General features: G+C 34.8%; 1 protein-coding gene across 2 annotated transcripts in view; it reads left to right on the forward strand.

The window, feature by feature from the left end:
• Nucleotides 1-6,055: 6,055 nt before the first annotated feature.
• LOC150092500 (vesicular glutamate transporter 1-like) overlaps nt 6,056-23,275 on the forward strand; it is an 81,947-nt gene continuing 64,727 nt past the window's right edge. For both annotated transcript variants that reach the window (XM_090414678.1, XM_090414679.1), the window contains exons 1-2: nt 6,056-6,226; nt 11,585-11,738. In XM_090414678.1, coding sequence (XP_090270804.1) covers nt 6,177-6,226; nt 11,585-11,738 — 204 coding nt within the window. In that variant the 5' untranslated portion in view covers nt 6,056-6,176. The remainder of the gene's footprint in view (nt 6,227-11,584; nt 11,739-23,275) is intronic.

Genomic DNA, 23,275 nt, shown 5'->3' on the forward strand with positions numbered 1-23,275 from the left:
TGATTTGTTTCGGCTTTGAAGTTTGTGACTTCTTTAAGAATATCTTGCCATCTTTGGTCCACAAAAATTGGTATTTTGTTTTTCTGTTTTTGCTTTTCTTGATTGGTACAACAGATTCTGTTTGAATGGAGTTAAATATTCAGATAGGAAGATTGATGTAATGTCTTGCAATGCGTTCAAGTCCTTGGCAACTGGTTTTTTCTGTCTGCTGGCTTTTATGAGATTGTCTCTTGTGGACTTGCTTGTAAGACAAACTATGACTGGTGCAGATCGTGGCAAACCTTGTTTTTTTGCTCTTCCTAGGAATACGATTTACGGTCTGAATGTCGTTAAGTAGGGGGATATCAATTGCATGGCCTAATTTTAAAACTACGTCTCTGACGTTTCCTGTAGGTGCAGTTCCTGGAAGACAGTTTATGACAAGATCTTTTTTATGTCGTTGCTGATTTAAACGTTTGTAATGTAGTTTTAGGGAATCAAGTTCTTGACGGAATTCGGATGTCTCTTGCATCAAATTGTATTGCCTGTCAGTTAGTGCGTTAATGCTGATTTTAATGTCTCTTTTAACGTTTCAACACTTCTATCACTGCTAAACGTTTGACCAAATCTTCATATTCGCTAGACGTTTTTGTTATCTGTTCGTCCTGTTTGTCAAAGAGGACGTTTATCAAAAGATCTTTTTTTTGCACAAGATCTACTGAGCTTGCTTTTATAGTCTCTAGACCCTCTCTATTAGTATATTTAAGGAGTTGAAATTATAGGACTCGCCTGTAATGTTTTGTCTGTTCAGTTCATCGTCTGATTTTGCCTCCGGTATAATTGGCTGCGTCGTAGGTGGCAGCCTTAGGTGTGTTTCTTTGTTCTCCCCGTAGAGTAGGTAATTCAATTCCTCGCATGTTGCATTGGATTTACGTTGCCAGGTTGTTTCTGAAAAGCCAGCACATGTAAAGTGTAGAATCCTGCTGCATTTCCTATAGATTATATGATTTCCGTCGGACGATAAATGTTTCAGGCATTTGATGTACTTCATGACTTACCTTTCTTTCCTTGAGCAACTGTAGTGTGATTGTAAAGATGGCAACGTCCTTTGTTCTTCGCTTGTTGTTGACGGCGGTCCTCTCTGTTCACTTTTCAGCACTTCAACATTTGGTTTCCTCTTAGCCGATTTCGGTGAATTTTATATCACTGTCTTCGGGATGAGAAGTAGAGTTACTTGGAAAAACATCCAAATTAAAAACAGGAGTTGGAACCACTTTAAAACTATAAAAAACGGGATCAGCGACGATATCACTGTGCGCCCGTTCCTATGCCTACACGCAGCGCTCTTTAGGCATAATTACATAATATAAAATAATTACAACTGGCCAGTTTAGGAAAATAAAATTTATCATAAGTTGGAAAAATAGCTGCAAAATAAACACTTTTTACCAATGAGAAGGAAAAATCGTTGCCAGAATTCCTCCTGGAAGATGAGCAAAAAAACATGGGATGTGGTGGGCCAATCCAAGATATGCATAAAGAGCCATGTCCGACAATACCGATTTCTAATAGAAAAGGAAAAACAAAGACATATTAAAATGGTTACTAACTTCATAAATGCACTTATAGAACACCAGTATTCATGATACTTCCCTTTTGAAAAATTATTGCATAGCTGGAGTCTGGGTGCATAAAGAGTTAATGAAATTGACAACCCTACTCGCTACAGAGAAAGCCTTTTTATTGGTTCCAATAGAATTTAGGGTATTCCATCTATTGATAATCGGAAGAAAAATTTAGGAAGAATTATATGTACAATGAGAGAAAGAAAGATCAGATCACAGCATATGAAAAGTATAGAAATCTCTAAAACGAAAAGTGCTATTAGTTCCTCGAAGATCTGTTGATGTTGAACATTTCATGTCCAGTCATAACATTTTATTCCACACGAGACTCTTTGTTGCACAAATTTTTCTTTTAACTTTAATTTTTGTTTCGATGAATAGTGGTGACAGTACGTAGAATGTTCGAGATGTACTTGCAGCGCCGGCAGAAGCAGGCATGCAGGCGCTGCTACAAAGGGGACGCCGCCGTCGAGGCACGGTTCATAAGTTCATTTTTAAGAAACAAAATTTTTATCATAAAAAGAAAAAATTCTTAGAATGATCAATATTAAAATAAATAAGGCTGGATACGCCGAATAAAAATTTTAAAAAATTGTATATTGCCGCCTCTTTGATTAGCCGCCTGTTTACAATTTTGCAGCGAGAGCAGGCTAAATGCTTGCCTGCAGAATGTTGGGTCTACTGCAGTCTATCTAAAGTTAAACGTTGAACGGTTTTAATGCGCAGAAACGAATTTTCGTATTTTTGTTACTGGTTAACTAGTAACAAAACCGTTGTTGCTAGTTAACCAGTCATATGGTACGCATTTCAGTAGGCTACTGACAGTAGCGCAGTGTGGACTGCTATTTCGTCTCTTTATCGTGTTGTGTAATAATTTCTTGTGGGTATAAAATAGAAATGGAATCAAAAATTTTAAAAAAAAATTACCCTGTGCACAAAATCGTAAGCGTCATGATGCGAAAGAAGCAGATATTAAGAAACAAACTGGGGCTCTTAATAAATTTGTTAAAATATTAAAATATTCTGATGCAGATTGTAACCAACTCGATACATCAGAAATCAGAGTTGAAGAACCGTTCACATCACCCAGTTTTCATGAAAGTACTATTGCAACTATTCAACAAGATAACAAGATGCATGATTTAAGTGAAAAACAGTTAGGAAGATTGAGTTGTAGCTGATCGCGGAACTAACACATTGTTAGTCTCTGTAAATTTAGAAGATCCAGGTGAACGGGGAAATATTGATGAAAAATTACGAGCTGTTTTAATTGAAATGGGGTCTGTTCAAAAGAAAAATATAATATATCCCTGAGACACATATAGTCATAAATTTGGAGCCACGTATTATAATAGAAAAATGGAAAACGGGGAGCTCGTGCCAAGAATATGGCTCATTTATTCCGAAACTTTAAATTCTGTTTTTTGCTTTTGTTGCAAACTTTTCGCATTAACTGAATCAAGTAGTCTTGTAGATGGTTATAACGATTGGAGAAATGTAAGTACAACTTTGCATATGCATGAGACTAGTTTAACTCACATGAAAAATTTCTTAAAATGGAAGGAACTTGATAAAAATTTAAAAAACAAAACTACTATTGATTGCCAGGCTCAAAGTATGTATGAAATGGAAAAGAAACATTGGACGAGTCTTTTAGAACGCTTGATTGAAATTATAAAATTCCTTGGTAGCCAAAATTTAGCTTTTAGCGGATCATCTGATAAATTATACGAAAGGAATAACGACAATTTTTTTAAAATTAGTCGAACTGTTTGCGAAGTTTGATCCAGTTATGGAAAATCATGCTGAAACGGTCCTATAACGAAACAATAGAGTACGCTATTTGAGTAAAGACAGTCAAAATGAAATATTGGAAACTTTAAGTAACGCAATCAGGGATATAATTTTATTATCAATTCGAAAATCTAAATATTATTCCATAATTTTAGACTGCACAACTGATGCAAGGAAAACAGAACAAATGATCATTATTATTCGCTTTGTTTCCTGTGACAAGGGAATTGTCAAGATCAGGGAAAACCGTTTAAGTTTTGCAGATATATCAGATTCCACAGGACGTGGTTTATGTGCAACAATAATGGAACAACTGGAAAAATGGAACATTCCCATTGAAGACATGCGAGGTCAAGGGTATGACAACTGGGCAAAATATTTAAAGGGAAATATTGTAAAAAATATGAAAGGAAAGAAATATTTGCTCCAAAACTGGCTTTTGAACAAAAATTCTTGATCTTTTTACGTGCCATGTGCTGCTCATACTCTAAATTTAATCATTAACGATGCAGCCAAAGTGAATGCAGATACAATTAGTTTCTTTGCAAATTATTCAAGAAATATATAATTTCTTTTCATTCTCTCACAAACGTTGGGCAATCCTTTTAAAGTTCTTAAAAAAATTAACATTGAAACAGCCATCAGAAAAGCGATGGGAAAGTAAAATTAATGCAGTCCACCGTCTATGATATCAGTTAGAAGAAATTTACGATGCACTTTTTGAAATTTTAAGTAATGAAAATTTTAATAAGAAACTCAGCATGAAGCACAAACATTATGCGCTAAAATAAAGGACTACAAATTTATTTGCTCTCTTATAGCTTGACATGATTTACTTAACAGAATAAACCCTGTGAGTAAAATGCTTCAAGATAAAAATATGAACATTACACTTCCTTTAGAATCTATCGAAAACTTAAAAATATTCTTACAAGAGTATCGATCAGATACAAACTTTAAAGAAGTTCTAAAATCTCGGCAAAAGAACTGAGGGAAGAGGTGGATGGAGAACCAGAACTTAAAACTGGTACGGAAGTTCGACGACGAAAGAAGACACGACAATTTGACTACGAGCTTCATTAAGAAACCCCACAATCGCCAGAAGATAAATTAGAGTGAATGTGTTTTATATACTTCCAGACGTTGCAATGTTAATAGGAAGTTTTGAATAACTAAAAACATATTATGATAATTTCAATTTCTTGTATAGATTACTACAAATTAACAACGAAGATTTACGAAAAAATTGTGACGATTTAGAGATTCTCTTGAAGGACGGCGACAATAAAGACGTAAATGCAATAGAACTATATGACGAGTTATGTGCTTTCCGGGATATTTTTCGGAAGGATAATTTAAATATTCAAAACCCTTTCGATATTCTTAATTTTATTGTGTCCAATAATTTATCTTTCCCTAACTTTTCAATTGCTTTAAGAATACTATTAACCTTACCTGTTAGTGTGGCGAGCAGTGAACGTTCCTTTTCCAAGTTGAAAATTGATTAAAACCTACTTAAGAACAAGTATGTCACAAAAAATGCTTGTTAGTTTGGTGATAATAGCTATTGAAAATGATATTTGTGCGGAATTAGACGTTAAGGTCATTATTTCTAATTTTGTGAATATGAAATCAAAAGCTCTAAAATTTTTTTTAAAAAAAATTTCAATTATATTTATGTAATTTAATTTATTTTCTGTTATTCTGTAAAGATGTTATTTTTGAATACTTATATTAAATGTTCTAATTATTTCTGAATTCTTTTATTATTTTCTCATCTGTCTTGAGTTTCTTTTTTTTTCCTAAAAGATAATTCCACTTATAAAAATTATTAAAAAAATTTTACGGCTTACTAAGAATTTAGTAACTTGTAAAATGCAAGAATATTTTGAACCGTAATTCAAATAAATTTTAACTTAATTAAAATTCATTTTAATTTTGTTAGCGATTCGGGTCGGTGGGAAGGCTATAGTCCCTCTATCATTCTATTCACCGATTAAAGTGAAGCGGCTTTATCAAAATTTGCTTTAACATTTGAGAATTTTTTGAATATTCGGGTTTTTAACGATTATCCTGCTTAGTCAACACCCCCGGTTCGTTACATTTAGCGAACCAACGTGTGGCTGTTCCGTCAAAATTTATTTAAGAAATTTCAAATAATTAAAATTTTTATTATCGTTCCGATGTTTGTGTACAGAATATCACATCTTTCTGTCAATAGAAATTTGTGTTATTATTAGAACTAGCAAGAATATGAACTGTATGAAACGCATTTATGTAAAAAAAGCAAGATCGTTATCTAAGCAAGTGATAACCTTTAATTACTGTACCAGACATCTTTCTCTTCCTTATTACGAAAAAACTGGAAAATGCGAAGTTCGTTGTTGAAACGTGTAAAAGAGAGAAATTTGTCATGTTAAAGGACTGAGATCCAATATCAAGTATTATACGGGTAATGCAGAAATGTTTCGATTTATTTTCTCAAAGTATCAGCTTCACATTAAAGCAGCAGGAACTTTTTTTTTTTTTTTTCAAATCGAAAAACGACCCGGACACCCGTGTTGTGACCTTGAACAGAACACTGTAAACATCGAAACGCGCCCTCCCATTCTCGTTCGCATTAGCCGCGCCATTCCATTCCTTGGCCATACGTGAAAGTCAACAGTTGAAGCGCTACGTCTATATACTCCATTCATTCCTTCCGCCAGCATCGACGTAGTTTTAAAACCATCACGCCCCTTCGTCATTCATCTCTGTAGTTTGCGGGTTCCCTCTGCTATGGAATTGGAAACGACAGAAAGGAACAGGTTACAGGAACCACCAGCAGGGTAAGTCGGAAGTATCTTCGCTTGTTTTTTTGTGCAAATGCATTGCGCAACTTGCTATGACGCGAAAGTTTTGCTCAACGTAGATGTGAATGTGTTGTGAAAACATGAACAGAAAATGGCTGATGATGATATCTCGAAGATGATGATAACGTTAAGGATACAGAGTGTGCAAAATTCTTATTTATTTTGGTTATTTTCCGGGTATTACTGTTTATTTTAATTATTTCTTAAAGTTCATCAAATTATAAACAAAGTTAAAATTAAAACACCCACACTGTGGAGAGCAATCTGCAACGGAAGAGATGAAAATTCGTGACACAAAAGATCAACCTTACGTTTTCTGTTCACCACCCAATTCCCCAAACTGGTCTTTAGCTGGTAAGAATATCTTCTTCCCACAGCAAAGGCGTTCACACAGACAACGGAGATTCGTAGTGACTCATCGGCTTTGTAATCCGGAATGGATGGCGATATAATGATAAGAAACCAATAAACAAATCCAGCCATATCTCACCTCAGGACCTTCTGGGTAAATCAGCATTATAACGAAATTATCCAGTCCCTCGAGATTTAAATTTCAGACGGCCTGTGAAATTTCTCAGAACTGCAGCTGAGCTAACTACAGAAGTAACCGTTGCGCCATCGGATAGACAGTTTGGCGCCGCGTGTGTACGTCATTCCGCTCACGAGTCATCTACTCTGTCAACAGTTGAGCCGTCCTCCTTCTGATGTGTTCAGTATGTCAAGGAAACGGAAAATTAAACGCAGAGATGAAAGCGAGTTAAACTCGTAAAAGTGAATACCGTTAAACACTTGCATGAGCACATTCAACGGTAAAGATAGTTTTAACCTCGCTGCCGTTTGAGGTGGATGAAAATATATTCAGACCACCGTAGCATTTTCCATGGATGAAAACTTCATCGGCATTCTATCTTTATCATGCCATTATTTCTCTCCGCCGTTAATCATTTAAGGCTATTTTAGAGCCATTAGTTGGTGAGCGATCTTTGTGTCCCCTGTCTTTACTTGCCCTGTGTTACTTGGAATTTCCCTTACTGCCCTAAGATATTTCACTTTTTCTGGCTCACAATTGATTTTTTGTATCTCTTCCCAAAAATTGAAACGAATTTCACATGGGCCAAAATAATCCTGAAATGACCACCGATCAGCCTTTGCGATGAATCTATTTCGTGATAGTAAATTTGCTGCATTTTATTATTCAATCAGCGCGACGGACATTTGTGCTGATTGTCCTTTCTCTTTACTTACAATATAGAAACAATTATTTTCGCGAATTTTCAAATGTTTCCATTGAAAATATGTCAAATATATTTTAAAATAATATTTATTGAAATAAATATTAATCTTTTGCTTTTTTTCCTAACAAAATACCATTATATGGATCATCACATTTCAGTTTTAGGAACGATTTTTTGTTTTTGTTTTTATGAACAACAAATGATGTTAAATTGCATTACTCGGGTTCCCATTGTGAGCGTTTTTAGTATCAAAAATTTACATCCAATAATATTTTAGCTGGGATTTTTCGCTTTCGTCCTTTTTTTTTTTGTAAGATGCACATTATGATAATAATCACTGCGTAACACCATAGATATATGGAAAATATGACATGAAATATATCATATACGGAAGGATTCAAAATGTATGCTCTCCCCCTTCCTTCTTATCCTCTCCTGGAACTCAATTGCATAAGTACTGTCATTTCTACAAGTGTGAAAGCTTTTCCAGACAGTATTCGAAATCTATCACTTCAATTTACCGTTTTCACAAAAGAAATAAGGCAATAAGATTGCTGTACGGTGAAGCTTCTTCTGTACTATTTCTTTGCAATCTAAAATCAGCTGTTTTACTGTCTGTTGAAATTTTAGAAATACTATGCTATATCTTCACCACGTAAAACTGTTTGTATGCATACCACACTAAAGAAAGTTCAGTAGTATTATTTTTGTTTCTTTTTCTTTAAAAAAATGTAAATATTACCAGTGCTATTGCTGCTGCTGGTTGTTGTTTCTGAAATAATCTACATCTTAGAAATACTTGATAATAATTCTCTTAATTGGAAGTAAAGCTAAAAGCTTAGATTCCTCTCAATGCTATTAAGGATGAAAAGAAAGAGCCTTCTCCAGAAGTCACTAAAGTGCCTCAAGCTGAAGTGCAGAATACATCAAGAATGTCTTGTTTTCTTTTCGATTGTTGGTTAGCAGACATCCTAACACAGAAATACTGACATTTCTTTTATATGCTGATACATGTAAAATTATGCCAAAATAATTTCTTAATTTATAATAATCAGCTTCTCTTTTATTATAGAAAAATTATAAATTATTTGATAGAATTATCTTGAAAAAGAAAATTGTTTTAAAAGAAAAGGAGCATATGAGTTACATAATCTTCTTTTTTTGGGGGGGGGGGGGATTTATAGACCTATTCAATCTGCAGAGATTTCCGAGAATTTTTACTTCATAAACCGTTCTGAAGACAACTGTTACAAACGTAAATCACTTGGGAAACATGCCCATTTGTTTTAGTGTAAATAGTAGCAAAGGTTTAGCTACTTCAACAATTCCACGTATCTGAACTAGAAGAAAATGTCGTTATATCTGCTGATGTTAGAACACTTACATAAATAAATTTTTCTGACGTGATTTCTCTATTCGTTATAATGTAATCAATTTACAGATTTCTGCCCTCTTGCATACCTCATGTTATACGCAGTGATTTCTTCTTTGTACTACAAGAAAAAAAAAATCAGATAACAGAAGAAAAATATGTATCATTTTATTTTTCGTCGGGTGAATTTACAATTCACATTTTCAATTACAATTTATACAAAATCTGAATATTTAAGAAATATTCGGAATCCAGAAATTTCTTGTGTGGTTTTTCCATCTTTCTGATTGATTAGCAGACATTAGAAACACATTATTCTGATATTGCATTTGTAGGATGACGGTGATTTTAAATATTCCCGTATTTTCCAATATCACATAATTTCCCGATTTATAATAATAATCAGGAAATAATATGTGTATTTTCTGATTTATAATAATAATCAGGAAATAATATGTGTATTTTCTGATTTATAATTTGCCAATTTATGATAATCACCATCTAATTTTTGTAACGAAAAATTAAAGTTATGTGGAACAATTACTAGAGAAAAATAACGAATTAATTAAAAACTGCATCTATGCAGCAGGCTGAGGGTTAAACTATCAAAGGCGAAATAAAGTTCACTTCTCTTGTAGAAATATGGAAATGAAATTTCACATTTGATGTGTTTGCATATACATATTTTGAATGATAAATTATAAGCTATAAATTATAAAATATATATGACTGATAAATTATTATTTGAAAGATAAATTAAAAATTGGAGCATAATATCTGAATTATGCAGCAAATATATAAATCAGAACTGTCAATTTCATTTTGTAATGACCAATTATACAAGGATACCAAGAAAGTGAAAGAACAGTAGATTATTTTATATAAAGGGGAAAATAGTGATGCGATTAAAGAATTTCATGTTATTCTCTATAAAGCAGTGCGTCCTTCAGGAAGTCTGTGAAGTATTCTTCGAAATATGATTTTGAATAAAAATAACATGAACTTGAACGTCGGCAACTTTTTTTTTTTAAATAATATTTCTAATAATTATCGTAAATTAATTTCTTCGAGAACAAAGAAAATGCTTGGTGGAGTAACCGATTAGAAAAAATTAGCGCAATTTTTTTTTTAAATGAAATTGGTTCTGCAAGGTAAGGCAATATTTAAGTGAAGAAAGTATGCATGAAACTTGATTTTGTCCAGGCATGGACGTTTATAGACATTCTGGCTGGTTGGGGGGGGGGTAAATCAAACCTCCTAAGTTAACTGGTTTTAAACGTATTTTCTTGGAAGTAGATTTAAGTGCATTCCCTTTCCTCATTGGCCAAGTGGCTTGGGCTTCCCTCCCATCTAAACAATACTCGAAGGGTTCGAATCTTTCAACCAGAGTCGCACGAGTATTTCATGAATTGTTTGGCCGACGAATTTCATTGCCGAGACCTTAAAAGGACTTGAAGAAAAGGTGCCATGTTTGAATTCTTGAGTTTTCTGACTTCCATTAGCCAACCTGATAATATTAAAATAATAATACGTCCTTTGCTTTTTTCCATTGTGATCAACACTGTTGACTATTACTGACCAGCAGCATTGTTAAACAGCGGCCTTGAACACGTGGTGAAGCACGTGACCAAGGATTTTGCATATATGCTGCTTAAGTGATGTTCTACGTATACCTGCATAATAGTTTCTAATTCAATGTCTCTGGTATTTGTATATCACAGAATAATAATTCACAATACATACATATATATATATTCCTCCTGTACACATGTAATGGTGTCTTGTGATTTCAATGGAAACTTCAGTTCATTCCACAGATGTTCAATAGGGTTAAGATCAGGGGTCTGTGGAGCCCAATCAAATGTGGTGGCTTTCCTTTTCCACAAGCTACAAGCTAAACAGTTACAGCAGCAGCCATATGGCACGAAGCATTGTCTTGCTGAAAGAGAATTTGGTCATTTACGTAGAAGAAACACCACTAAGTAGGAAGCGTTGCATTGCCCACGATGAACCTCTCCGAGTTCAATGTTCATGTTACTACAAACAGAGTTCCAACGCCATACCAGGAGACATGCCGTCACACCGCCACCTCCAAATTTCATTGTTGGGGTTATGCGCTCTGCTAAGAGAATTTCATCGGACATCCGTGACGCTCACACCCGTCCATCTGCTCCGTATAGCCTGTATTGTGATTCGTCGCTACACAACACTTTCCGAGCTTCCACATCCCACTGTACACGCTCTTTGCAACACTTTAAGACAAGGTTGCATTTGATTCGGGTAATGTGGGACTTGCATATTGTGGTCTTACCATGTACTGATTCGTGTTGCACTCGATGCCCGGAAATCCGCATTCAACGTGTCTGCTGAGAGGCTGTCTTTACATGTTATATCCTATACACATAAAAGGGCATCCTTGACTACTTTGCAAGCAGTGTACCTGGAATAATTCTTTGGCCATTTGCTATTTACTTGTGTAAGTTGTAGTATTTTATTGTATGATATCCAGCGTGATAAAAATTATAAATTAAACATTTGAAATATTTATTTTAATTGTTATTTTTAAATGAAATTCTCTAGTGAACATCAATTGTAACAATTTTAAGCTACTTTTAATGAAGCCTTTTCTGAAAATTGTCCATGAGACTTAATTGAATTATATTTATTTTATTTATTTATTTATTTAACAAATATTTATTTATTTATTATGAAATTATTTTTAATTAGAGAGCCCTCACGAGTCAGTAGTTCTTCTCAACCTCGTCCTTTGAAATCGATGTTGCTCTGTGGAGTTATATTCATCGGAGAAGTCCTTTGTTCGTTGATGTTGGGTGCGATCGTTTTGTATTCTATCTCCATGTTGATTAATTCTGATATCAAGGTAAGTATTTAATGAAGAAATTTTTCTAATATATGTTTTAAGTTTTATTATTTATATTTTTATATATTTTGTACAGCATAATGCATGAATACCTCCAATGTATAAGACAAGACATTCTGCATTTCGATTAGTTGATGAGATCATCTAATTTGTGAAATTTTGATAACGAGTTCTAAGCTAAGGATATTTTGGCTGAAATTGTCCAAAATAACTATAAAATAAAAGTGGGAATAAGAAGATGGATAGAATTGGAATTGAGAGGCTTCAAAACTTCAATGCTGGCAAGATAATTACACGTTTTGTTTTTTTTAACCCGCCGTACAGCTAAAAAATCTTAGTTATAAAGAGAGGCTCTTCCACAGATACAGTACATTTTAGAGATAAAGATAAAGAAGGAAATGATCCCGAGTCACATCGTATCTTTCTCGTCACAAATAGGTCACACACGAGCATCATCTTATGTTGTCATTCATCATGTGTTGCTTACAGCCCCAAGCTGAGGATGTTGAGAATGCTTTTCCGCCTATAAGAGAATTTTCTTCTATGCATGACATATCCTCTGCTGTGAGATGACACGGGAAAAAATGCATTCAACAGGTAGAGTCTTCGATGTTTAGAGCTCATCTGCGTTGATGTGACTACTTCATGGTGCAAGAAAAGGCGTCGTGAGTAGTATGAGTGGCAAGTAGCATGGGGGTCACTAGTGACCAGATCAAGATAAGATAAGGAATCATGACGTTTTTGGTTGTTCATTTGATGACGTCATTTTGGACGTGACCTCTTGAGCTTGGAATATTTGGAATTTCCCTGAGAGGGCATATGAGTCAGTGACGTTAGTTCTTGTGTTTTGGTTCGCGTATGGAATTATGGGTGAGAGTAGAGATAAGTATTCGTGTCGCGATTGGTGGGGCACTTCTGACCAGATCAAGATAAGATAAGGAATCGTGTTGTATGTGTGTGTGTTGTTATCAGATGTAGATATATGAGGTCATTTGTTAGATGTACTTAAGTGACGTAATTTGTTAGTTGTAAATAAGTAACGTTATTGTTTTGAATGGAAAAGTAAGATATATTATTGGATAAGGATTCGTGTCGTGATTGGTGGGACACTTTTAACCAGATCAAGATCAAGATAAGGAATCGTGATGTGGATGTGTATTATTATCAGATGAAGATAACTGATGTAATTTGTTAGTGGATAAGGATTCTTCATGTTGTGATTGGTGGGACACTATGAACCAAATAGGGGTAGGGTGAAAGGAGAAGCGACGTCAGTGTCCTGGATGTGTGTTGTTGTGAGATGTAGATAAGTAAATGATTTGTGTATGGCGTTATCGGTGATAGGCAGTGATAAGCTAAAGTTTGGAATGTTTGGAATTTCGCTGGGGGCCCCTTCTGTCAGGGACATAACTTGGGGTGTTTGGTTCGTGTAGAGCATTGTTGGTGATGTTTAGAGATAAGGAATCGTGACATTATGTGTTTGCAAATTTCTGGGGAACATATGTCTCTCTGTGATATCACGTGTTGTTTTGGTTTGCCTATGGAATTGTTGGCAATGTTTTTGAGCTAAGATATCTTGGAATTTCCAAGCGTGAAAAACATCCGTCATTGTCATCAAGTTTTGTCTTTGGTTGTCTACAGATATCAGTACTAATTTTCCAATACATTTTGGGTATTTCTTTCCTATTAAAGCGTTGGAATTCTTAGAGTAGAGTAGAGTCTAGTGGCAGCAGCGTTTAGGCTTTTCTGAATAATTTAATTATATGCTGGTGTCCCTCAAACACACACTTTTTTCCCCATAGCTCATACATATTTTATTCTATATTCATATTCTAATTCAAATTCATATATTATTCATAATTCATACGAATATTTTGATTTGTCTAAAATAAGATCTTAAAGTTCAATAAATAAATAAATAAACAAATTATGTGCGAATTCACGGTGATTTTAAAAGTGATATTACTTAAATATACATAACACATCAACGACACTGTTTATTCTTTTAAGTTTACACATTTATTTCACAGATATTATTTACAATATAATATGCAGAAATAGGACTTTACAGATATCACCAATGCATGTGGTGTTTTTCTTGTCGTAACATTTCTTTGATGAGACATGTGCGATTGGCTGATTTTGATACTGCTTCCCAGATGAGTATGCCAATTTCAACATACACCAATATTAGCAGCACTGCTATAAAAGCAAGTATCTGCCACTTTTGCGATGGTTTTTGATTTCAAAGAAAAAAAAATTATTGTTAGTGATGGAAAAGTTAGCAGATTACTATAATCCTAATACAGTAGTTAGTTTTGGAAGTATCAAAGCTTTACAGAAACATACAAATTTGCCACAGGAAACCGTGAAAAGTTGGTTAGCAACACAGCCTACTTATGTGAGACATAAACCCATTAGAAGAAAGTTTAAACGCTATCCAATCAAAGTCCCGACACTTTTACACACTTTTCAATGTGATTTGGCAGATATGTCATCCAAAGCAAAAGACTATGGGGGGGGGGGTTGTGTTTCCTTCTTGTATGCATTGATTGTTTTTCCCGATTTGCGTGGGTTCGAACACTGAAGAAGAAATCAGCAGGCGCTGTCGTTAATGCTTTCGAGTCTATTTTTAAAGAAGTGCCATGTTACATTAACACAGATCAAGGAAACGTTTTGCAACAAGAACATTCGTGCATTGTTTAAGAACCATAATATTCATTTCTACACGACCCTTGTACCTTGCTGACCCTTGTACAAACTTATAACCTTACGCCACACCGCACTATCGGTATGGCTCCTTCGCAAGTTAACCTTCACCACGAGGATCGTGTTTGGAAACACTTGTATGGAACCCAAGAGGAGACTTGGGTTCCGTACAAGTACGAAACCAAAATTTCACGTAGGTGATAGTGTGGTTTTAAGTGATGATACCCACAAATTTAGAAAAAGGTTTTGGGGTAACTGGACACGAGAACTGTTCACTATTTCTCAGATTAGTAATAGAAACCCTGTAGTATATAAAGTTCGCGATCGGAACGGAGAGTTAGTGGTGGGAACTTTCTATGAACCTCAACTTCAAAAGGCTGATATATCCAATGAACTTCCGGAAGACGTGTATCTAATCGAACAAGTACTTAAACACCGCAAGCAGAAAGGAAAGCTTCAGTATTTTGTTAAGTGGCTCGGTTATCCCTCATCGTATAATTCTTGGGTTTGTAGCGAAGATGTTTTACTTAATCCTTCCCAGTAACGCCAGCATGAAAATGTTTCCTACAAACACGCAAACGAAATTTCAAGTGGAATTACCACACGAGATCAGACTTAAAGGTAAACGGGAAATTGCTCTTGCCGAAATTCATCTTCCGGGAGAATTTAATAACATCGATTCCGGTTACGATGAGTTTCATATGATAAGTGGAGTTGGAGGAGAAGGAGGAGTCAACACTATCGACAACAACATCACAGAAAATAATGTTTTCGAAAAGCCTAAGGAAGGATTTTACAAAGTGTACAAGATTCCCGTGACAGTTAAAATTCACCCTCTGAACTTCTTCAAGCAGGTGTTTGATGTGAGTTCTGTGATTACTGGAAAAAAGAACCCAAACAACACCATTTCTCTGACAGTCCCAAAAGATAACAAACTGTTATTTCCCTAGGAAGCCCCAGGGTTGGGCCTTCTACTGGGTTTTAATCAGATTGGTGTTAAACTGAAAGGTACAATTACTGGGAAATATCAAGTTGATATAAAGAGGGGGTGTAGCCGCAAATATTGTTTATTCTGATTTAATCCAAAAACAGATAGTTGGTGATACATGTGCACCATTGTTACGAGTTGTTCAGTGCAGCACCAAGTGTTTCTTCATTTTTGCTCACCCTGTTTTTGCTCATCCTTTACGAAAAGAAAAATTTCAGTCAATCAGCACTGAAGTTCGTTCTGACCACGGCGAGTTGTTCCACTTTCGTGGCGGCAAGACAATAGTTAAATTACACTTCCGACAAGTGAAGGATGACTGATTATCTCAGATATTACACATTGAAGGCAGGTGGGGCTCAAGTATTTACGGGACTCCCAATACAGCGTGGGTACGGATTACGTAGCATTTTCAGAAGTGCCTTCTCCTTTCTGAGTCCACGTTTAAAACCTGCAGCTCCATTTGTCAGTCGTCAAGCCTTAAAAACCGGTCAGCATACGGTAGGAGATGTATTGGAAGGGGTACCTGTACGTCAAGCCTTTATAAACAGAGCATCAGAAGCTGGGAAAACCATTGCTAAAAAAAAGCTCAGAGCAGATTATTTCAGAGAAGTCAAGGAAGCAAGAAGAAAAAAAACGAATACTAAAAAGCGCAAGAGAGATGACATCTTTTGCTGAGGATATGATGCCAGAGTTAGGTCGTTTTTCCCACCCTCGTGTCAACTGATGTATGGAAAGAAATTCTTATGTCAGCTACCAACCAATATCCAGTACTGACAGTGGAGGTCCCATGGAATTTTGCATACCAGGTACATCTGAAGAATACTTGGATTTGGGAAAATCATACCTATGCATTCGTGTGCATATCACTGACAATGATAGTAAACCAACTGAAGATTCTTCAGTTGGTGTCGCGAACAATTTTTTCCATTCCCTGATCAGTCAAATTGACTTTTTTCTCCAAGATAAACAAGTGAATATTGCATCAGACATATATCCTTATAGGGCTTATATTGAAAACCTACTAAATTATGACTGAGATGCTAAAAATCATCAGCTGACAAATGAACTATTTGTTAAAGGTGATGTGACTAATGTTAGTGATATGTTTACCAAAAGTGAATGTGGGATGCGTAATCGACGACCTCGAATTAACCAATCGAAAAGTGTCGAGATGTTTGGGAGAATACACGCTGACATCATGCATCAAGACCGGTACTTCATCAATAACGTTTCTGTTCGTGTTCGTTTGGTTCGCAGTTCTCCCGAATATTGTTTACTGACTGCAAATGAGGATGCTAAGGCTAAAGTGCAAATTGAAGAAGCTACACTTTTGGTCCGCAAAGTCAAAATAATCCCAAAGATTCAACTGGCTCAGCTGTCTGTGTTAGATAAGGCAAACATTGTATATCCCATCAATCGAGTGCAAGTGTCTTATTTTTCGGTTCCCAAGGGTATGTCAGATGCCAAACGAGACAATCTGTAACTAGGTGAAATACCATCTAGATTAATTATTGGATTGGTCGCTAGTGGTGGATTTAATGGCACGTTCAACAGAAATCCATTTAATTTTCATCATTTCAATCTGAATTTTCTTGTGGTGACAGCGGACGGTATTCAGTATCCGTGACAATCTTTGACTCCGAACTTCAAAGAAAGGCATTACAGCAGATGGTATATGTCACTGTTCACATCGCTAAGCAAATGGAGGAATACGTAAAGGGAAACGTTCTCTATGAATTTGACTTATTGCCAGATCAAAATGCCATTGCCCCATGTCAGCCTGTTAAGAAGAGGAAGTGTGCGACTCGAAGTTAAATTTGCTCAACCTGTTCCTGAAAACACCACAGTGGTTCTTTATCCAGAATTTGAGTCTACGTTATCCATAACAAAGGATCTTTCTGTGTTACTGGAACAATTAGTAAGCATACTAGGGTTACAACCCACCACAAGAAAAGTGGGTTTAGGAGTTTGTGCTGGTAATGAATTTCCACATCTGATCAGACAACGGCAGTCGATGTTCATCGTGAACACAGATCCGACTTGGTTGCTAGGACAACATTGGCAAGCTATCTATATCAAGGTGATTTTTTATAGCTTCGGTCTTCCACCCGAAAGCGATATTGTTAACGTTCTGAATAATACTAATATATGGATTATATAGTGTACCTGTACAAGCTAATGATTCTGTCACGTGTGGTTTGCACTGTGTATATTTTTTAATCTTGAGATGTTGTGGTCTTTCAATGCAAAATATTATTAGCAAATGTTATTCTAAGGATTTGTGGTTAAATGATATTGTAGTAACTTATGCTGTTACAGATCATTTACTGAAAATAAAAAATAATTTAAAAAAAATGTGTTTTTCACTTACCATTTTTTCCATACCAGTTTCTTATTCCCAAGCAGCTTTCGGGGAGATAAAAAGACGAACTTGGTATTGGTTCTTCGAGCTCTCCTGCGGGCAGGGAGTGGACTGGAAGCATTTTCTTCACTGGGACTGGCTAACGTTGATGGTTGATGGGAATGGTTCTGGGTATTCGGTTTGTTCAGTGTAGGTTCTGGATGCGACAGTCTATGTTCCGTTGCTCTCCTGTGTGAGCCAATTGGTTTTTCAAAGTTAAATACTTTTGCAGAATATTTAAATATGCTTCTACGTTTTCATCTGGATTTTGATTTCTCATTTTTAAAATCGCACTCATTTCATTATGTAGTGTGTACAGCTCACACTCCTCTGGTGATTGTAGGAGCATAAATTTCTTACATGTATGATTCATTTCGTAATAAGTGAACTCAATAAAGGAACAATGATACTGCCTAATAATGGGAACAGTGCTCCCCCCGTGCTGTAAAACCAGTTTTCTTCTAGTAATGAAGGGAAGGATTTGTTGCTTAGTGCTCTTGTAATTTTTTTTCCTTCGTAGGCGTGACTTCTGGTTATGTTTTAGTGGAATATTTTCAGATAAAACAGTTTTGAGAATTTCACAGAATGTGGTGATTTGGCTGCAGGTGCAATTTTAAAGCATCATTTGCTTGTTTGGGAGAGGAATGAGATAAGTACTTGATGAGATATTCATAGCATTTGAGTCTATCAGCCATTCAGGGATAAACACTGTGTTGGGTTCTTCTCCTGGCAAAATCCGTGACCTTAAGTGTAAAATACCAGGTCTTTCCTGTCTAAAGTCTAAAATTAAATATGAGTGGGGTTCTCGTGTTGCATCTTTATAAATCTGAATTAATACATTCATTTTTCCTGTAAATACTTGGGAAGCTAAATGAGAAAACTGTAAAGAGTCTCGGGGATTTTTAAAAGCAATAATTTAATAATGGCTATTGAGAGAAATTATCAGAAAATGTGTTCCTTTACAGAATAAATTTTCTGTCAGTAGAATGACACTGAAGATACGGTGATGTGAACCTTTTATGAATACATCAGCTATTTCCGTGCCCTCCTTAGCCTGATGAACCAAATCATCAATTATGAGTAAATTTCACGCATTAGAATCAAATTCAGGTAACTTCAAACCATTCACGAATTCTATGTTGGTAAATTTTTAAAATTTATCCTCATTTTCACTGTAATAGTCTGAATGATCCTATCATCGTGATGCCATTTCATGATATTCTTGACAGAAAACAACTCATCTAGGAACTGATCCACACATTTTTCACCCCAGAACTCATGTTCGTGATTACCAAAATCAACTATACATAATACTGGAACATGACAATGATTTTTGCAATAGTTTCTATGTCAAAAAAATCATAGAAACTTGCTTATTTGAGACCTCTGATTTTTGCACAAAAATCGTCTGTGTTGGGTGTACTAATTTGCAGTGGTGGCAGAAATTTTCAGGTGAACAGACGTGGCTTTTATCTATAGAGAAAGTAGCCAAACACTGTCTTGCTGTTAGAATTAGGTAAGAGTATTTTCCTCTAGTCTGGTTGAGCTATCTACAGATATAGTAACAAAATTGTCACATTTCAGTTCATTTGTACCTTATTCACAAAACTACTATTATGTTATGTGCTATGACCTCTGTTTTTAATTCCCCCACACTAGAATATTATGGGTGGTAAAGTTGTGAAATAAGTTTTGACTCGCGGTCACTTGATTTTAACTTTTATTATGTACAATTTTGTGAAAAGAAAAGAAAAATGTATCTTCCCTTTATTTTTGAAAGCTGCATAAAAGTTTACAGCCTATTTCTTCTTTTTTTTGTATGAACATTTTTTTTTATTCCATCTTCACACTCCCCAAAATTTATGTTTGTGTTACTGCACAGTACGATATTTTTTATTTTCTGCACCCGTGTTAAGAGTTTTAGTAACGTGATGGGTTAAAATTCTTTTGGTTTTTCTATTCTAAACTTATGGACACATCCAATATAGTAGCAATATTGTCACTATTTAATTCATTTTGTATTTTATTCATTACAAAACCTATAATTACGTTATTTGGTAGGTTCCTTGAAAGTTCCAAACATTTAAAACTTTGGTAGTAATGATATGTTTAGGTGAGTGGAAAACTCAATGTGTCTTTTTCATGACTCTCATCCTTCCTTTTGATGTTTTTGTGCAATCCTTCTGTGTTCTAATGACACCAACATTCTATTTGAGATTATCAGTTTGGGTTTTTTCGAGTATTGAACGAAATCTTTAGAGATAACTCAAATGTCAGTAGGTAGCATTAGACAATTTTCTAAAATAATTAATTACAGGATAGCAACTTTTTTTGCTGTTCCTGGCATTAATTTCACAATAGTGATTTTTTTTACAATAATTAAACAGATAATATATTTGGGGATTGATACGGTACAAAATGCCATAGACGATAGAAATATATGATCTGATAATGGAGTCTTGACAAGTAGCATACTGATATGGATGAAATTGTTCATAGGAAGTTAGTAATGATGTAAATTTTTCTTACAGCACTATAATATCCTGTACACCCCTTGAGGGTATGTGGCAGGAATTTGATGATGATGATGAGAGTCCTGCAATTAATGAAGCCTGTGTAGCTTAATGGATGTGGCATTTGCACACCACAGCACTTGACTGCATGAAGGAAGTGGTTTTGAATCTAGTCAGCGACTAGAAGAAATTTTTGTAAGCCTTTTTTCGACTGGTTTCTGAGTTAGTCGATCTCTGTTATGGGCAAGTGGGTTTTTTGTCCCATAAACTCAAGAAAATCGACCATAGAACCAATGTAATTTCAGACATGAAATACGAGTGTTAGGATTAAGGACTACAAGATGATGGCACTTGTTGACTGCGAGTCGAAATTTATTTCACAACTTCACCAGCCATAATATTCTAGTGTGGGGGTTTAAAAAGAGAGGCCATACCACATAACAGAATTGTAGTTTTGTGAATAAAGTACAAATGAACTAAAAAGTAACAATTTTGTTACTATATCTATAGATAGCTCCACCAGACTAAAGGAAAATACTCATACGTAATTCTAACAGCATGACTGTTAGAATTTGGTTATTTTACAGAGACACAGAAGATATTTTAACCCATCATGATAATAAAACTAATCAAGTTTGGTATAGAAAACAAAAGAGTATCGTACTGTGCAGATAACACAAATACAAGTTTTGGGGAGTGAGAAGACGGAATAAATTAATATTCATACAGTGCAACAAGAAGAAATAGAAAACTTTTATGCTGCTTTCAAAATAAGTTACATTTACTTTTCTTTTCACACATTTGTACATGATAAAAGTTTAAAAAATGTGACTTAACATAATAAGAATAAATAATATAGAATACCATTCGAGCCACAGAGATAAGGTTTGCCATATGATATCAAAATGTAAGATAAAAATCAAATGAACATTATACACACCAGCAAACTGAATTTAAAAGTAAAATAGAGAAAAACAATTAATCAGTTTGAAAAAAACAATATTGAACCATATCAAAATCTCTGCATTGAGAAATGCGAATTTTCTGATCGTTAGTGGATATTAGCCATGAAAAAACATATTGAGTATTAGGCTCACCTCATGGGAAAAAACATAGCTTGAGTCTCTGTGCGAAGGACAGACACGAAGGAACTGACAGAAACCTCAAGGAAAGAGTACATAAAATTTTAAATGTTTGGAACTTTGTAATGTTTGAAATTTTGTAACGTAGAAATTAAAAAAGTATGCTAGATAGCTAATATTCATTTTAAATAATAAGCAATAACTATTTATTTGTCTTGACAAAAAATTATCTAATAAGAAATCGCTAACAAAGAGTTCCAAACCCAAATACAGGATGTCACACATGTGCATGAGAAAATTGCAATCAGAAATGAGACATCTTAAAGCAAACGTAAATGAAAAATCTACAGTGGAGGAAAAATAAATTCACACACAATTTATTTTTTTATTTATTTGTTTTGCTCAGCATTCTGGTTACAATATGTAGTTAAATTGAATTTTAAAAGTAAAATAGAGAAAACAATCAGTTTAAAAAAAAATTACGAGTGCAAATACCAAATCTTAGTACAAACTCTCGCAGTACATTGCAAATAAATACGGAATCTGAAGTATAATCTATGAAATTGTAACAGAGGAATTAAGTTGAAAATTAAAGTACTAAACCTAATATTCAATTGAAATGAGAATAAATGATTATTTATTTGTGTTGAAAAAAATATGTAATATTATAAACGTGTTAAAATATATATAAATATCCCTACTGTGAAATAGATGCCACGCCGAGAGGACAATAGTCAATTAGACCTAATGGAAATGAGTCAAAGAAGAGAGTTGACAGCATTCATTCTCTGCATTTGCTCATATTTGATCGAAAATCTCTTGCTTCTCCTGTAAAATCATAGTTAAACTTGTTTTGAAAAGCATATTTTGAATTTTTAAACGTAGAGAGAAATGCAATCAATCACATTGAAAAAAAATTATGAGTGCAAATACCAAGTCTCAGTACAAAGTTCCCCACTGCATTGTGAAGTTAACAGAATAGGCAAGCGTTGAGTTTACTTTTCTTCCCATTAGTCACTAACTAGAGAACTTCCAGAAACATGGGAAAAACATAGCCATGAGCGAAGGAAATAAACGATACACACGGCAATCTGTAAGGAAAAAGAGTCAACTGCATTTCCAGACCTTGCGTTTGTGTGTTTTGTGCTGTGAATATATGGTTATAATTCAACAAATTTGGAATATCTATTGCATTCTAAACCTCGTTAGTTCCAAGATGACCCATTCTGGAAAACAAAGTAAGTTAATCTTTTTTGTGTAACTTAAACATAGCAAGTGATATTTATAATTACAAATGAACATGGCTCGTACGTTTTGATAAGCACTATTCTAAGTCTAATACTGAATAGGTTTTCATAAGAATAATCATAGGGTACATACATTAGAGAGATTATCACCATGGGATATATTAGTGACTTTTCATGTGTAAGTTATTAATACAATCAACCCTCGACATGTCTGGGTTCCGTTCCATCTGGCAGGACGTAAGTCGATACATTAAATCAACAGAGTTATAAGGGTTGGAGACTCAACTCTAATAAGTATACTGTCATTTTAATTTTTAAATCTTATTATAAAACTGTACTGTGTGTTACTGCCACTATTCCAGTGTACTTTGCTTATTCCTCTTCTTCTTTTCTTCATAAATTTGTTCGTAGCAAGCAAACACATCATGTACTTTCGTTTCTACTAATAAGTAGCATTCAACATTAAGGTCCATGTCTTCAATCATTTTGAGAACATCGCTAACTGCAGAGAACATTTCTTCAAGACTCTTCACTGTGAATTGTTTAACTGCCTCTCCTTGTTTCTCTATTCCCTCTTACGTTTCTCGTTTTTCCTCT

The sequence above is a fragment of the Typopeltis vanoorti genome, chromosome 25 (genome assembly GCF_054136105.1).
Source record: "Typopeltis vanoorti isolate ZY-2024b chromosome 25, IOZ_Tvanoo_1.0, whole genome shotgun sequence".
Taxonomy (NCBI): Eukaryota; Metazoa; Arthropoda; class Arachnida; order Uropygi; family Thelyphonidae; genus Typopeltis; species Typopeltis vanoorti.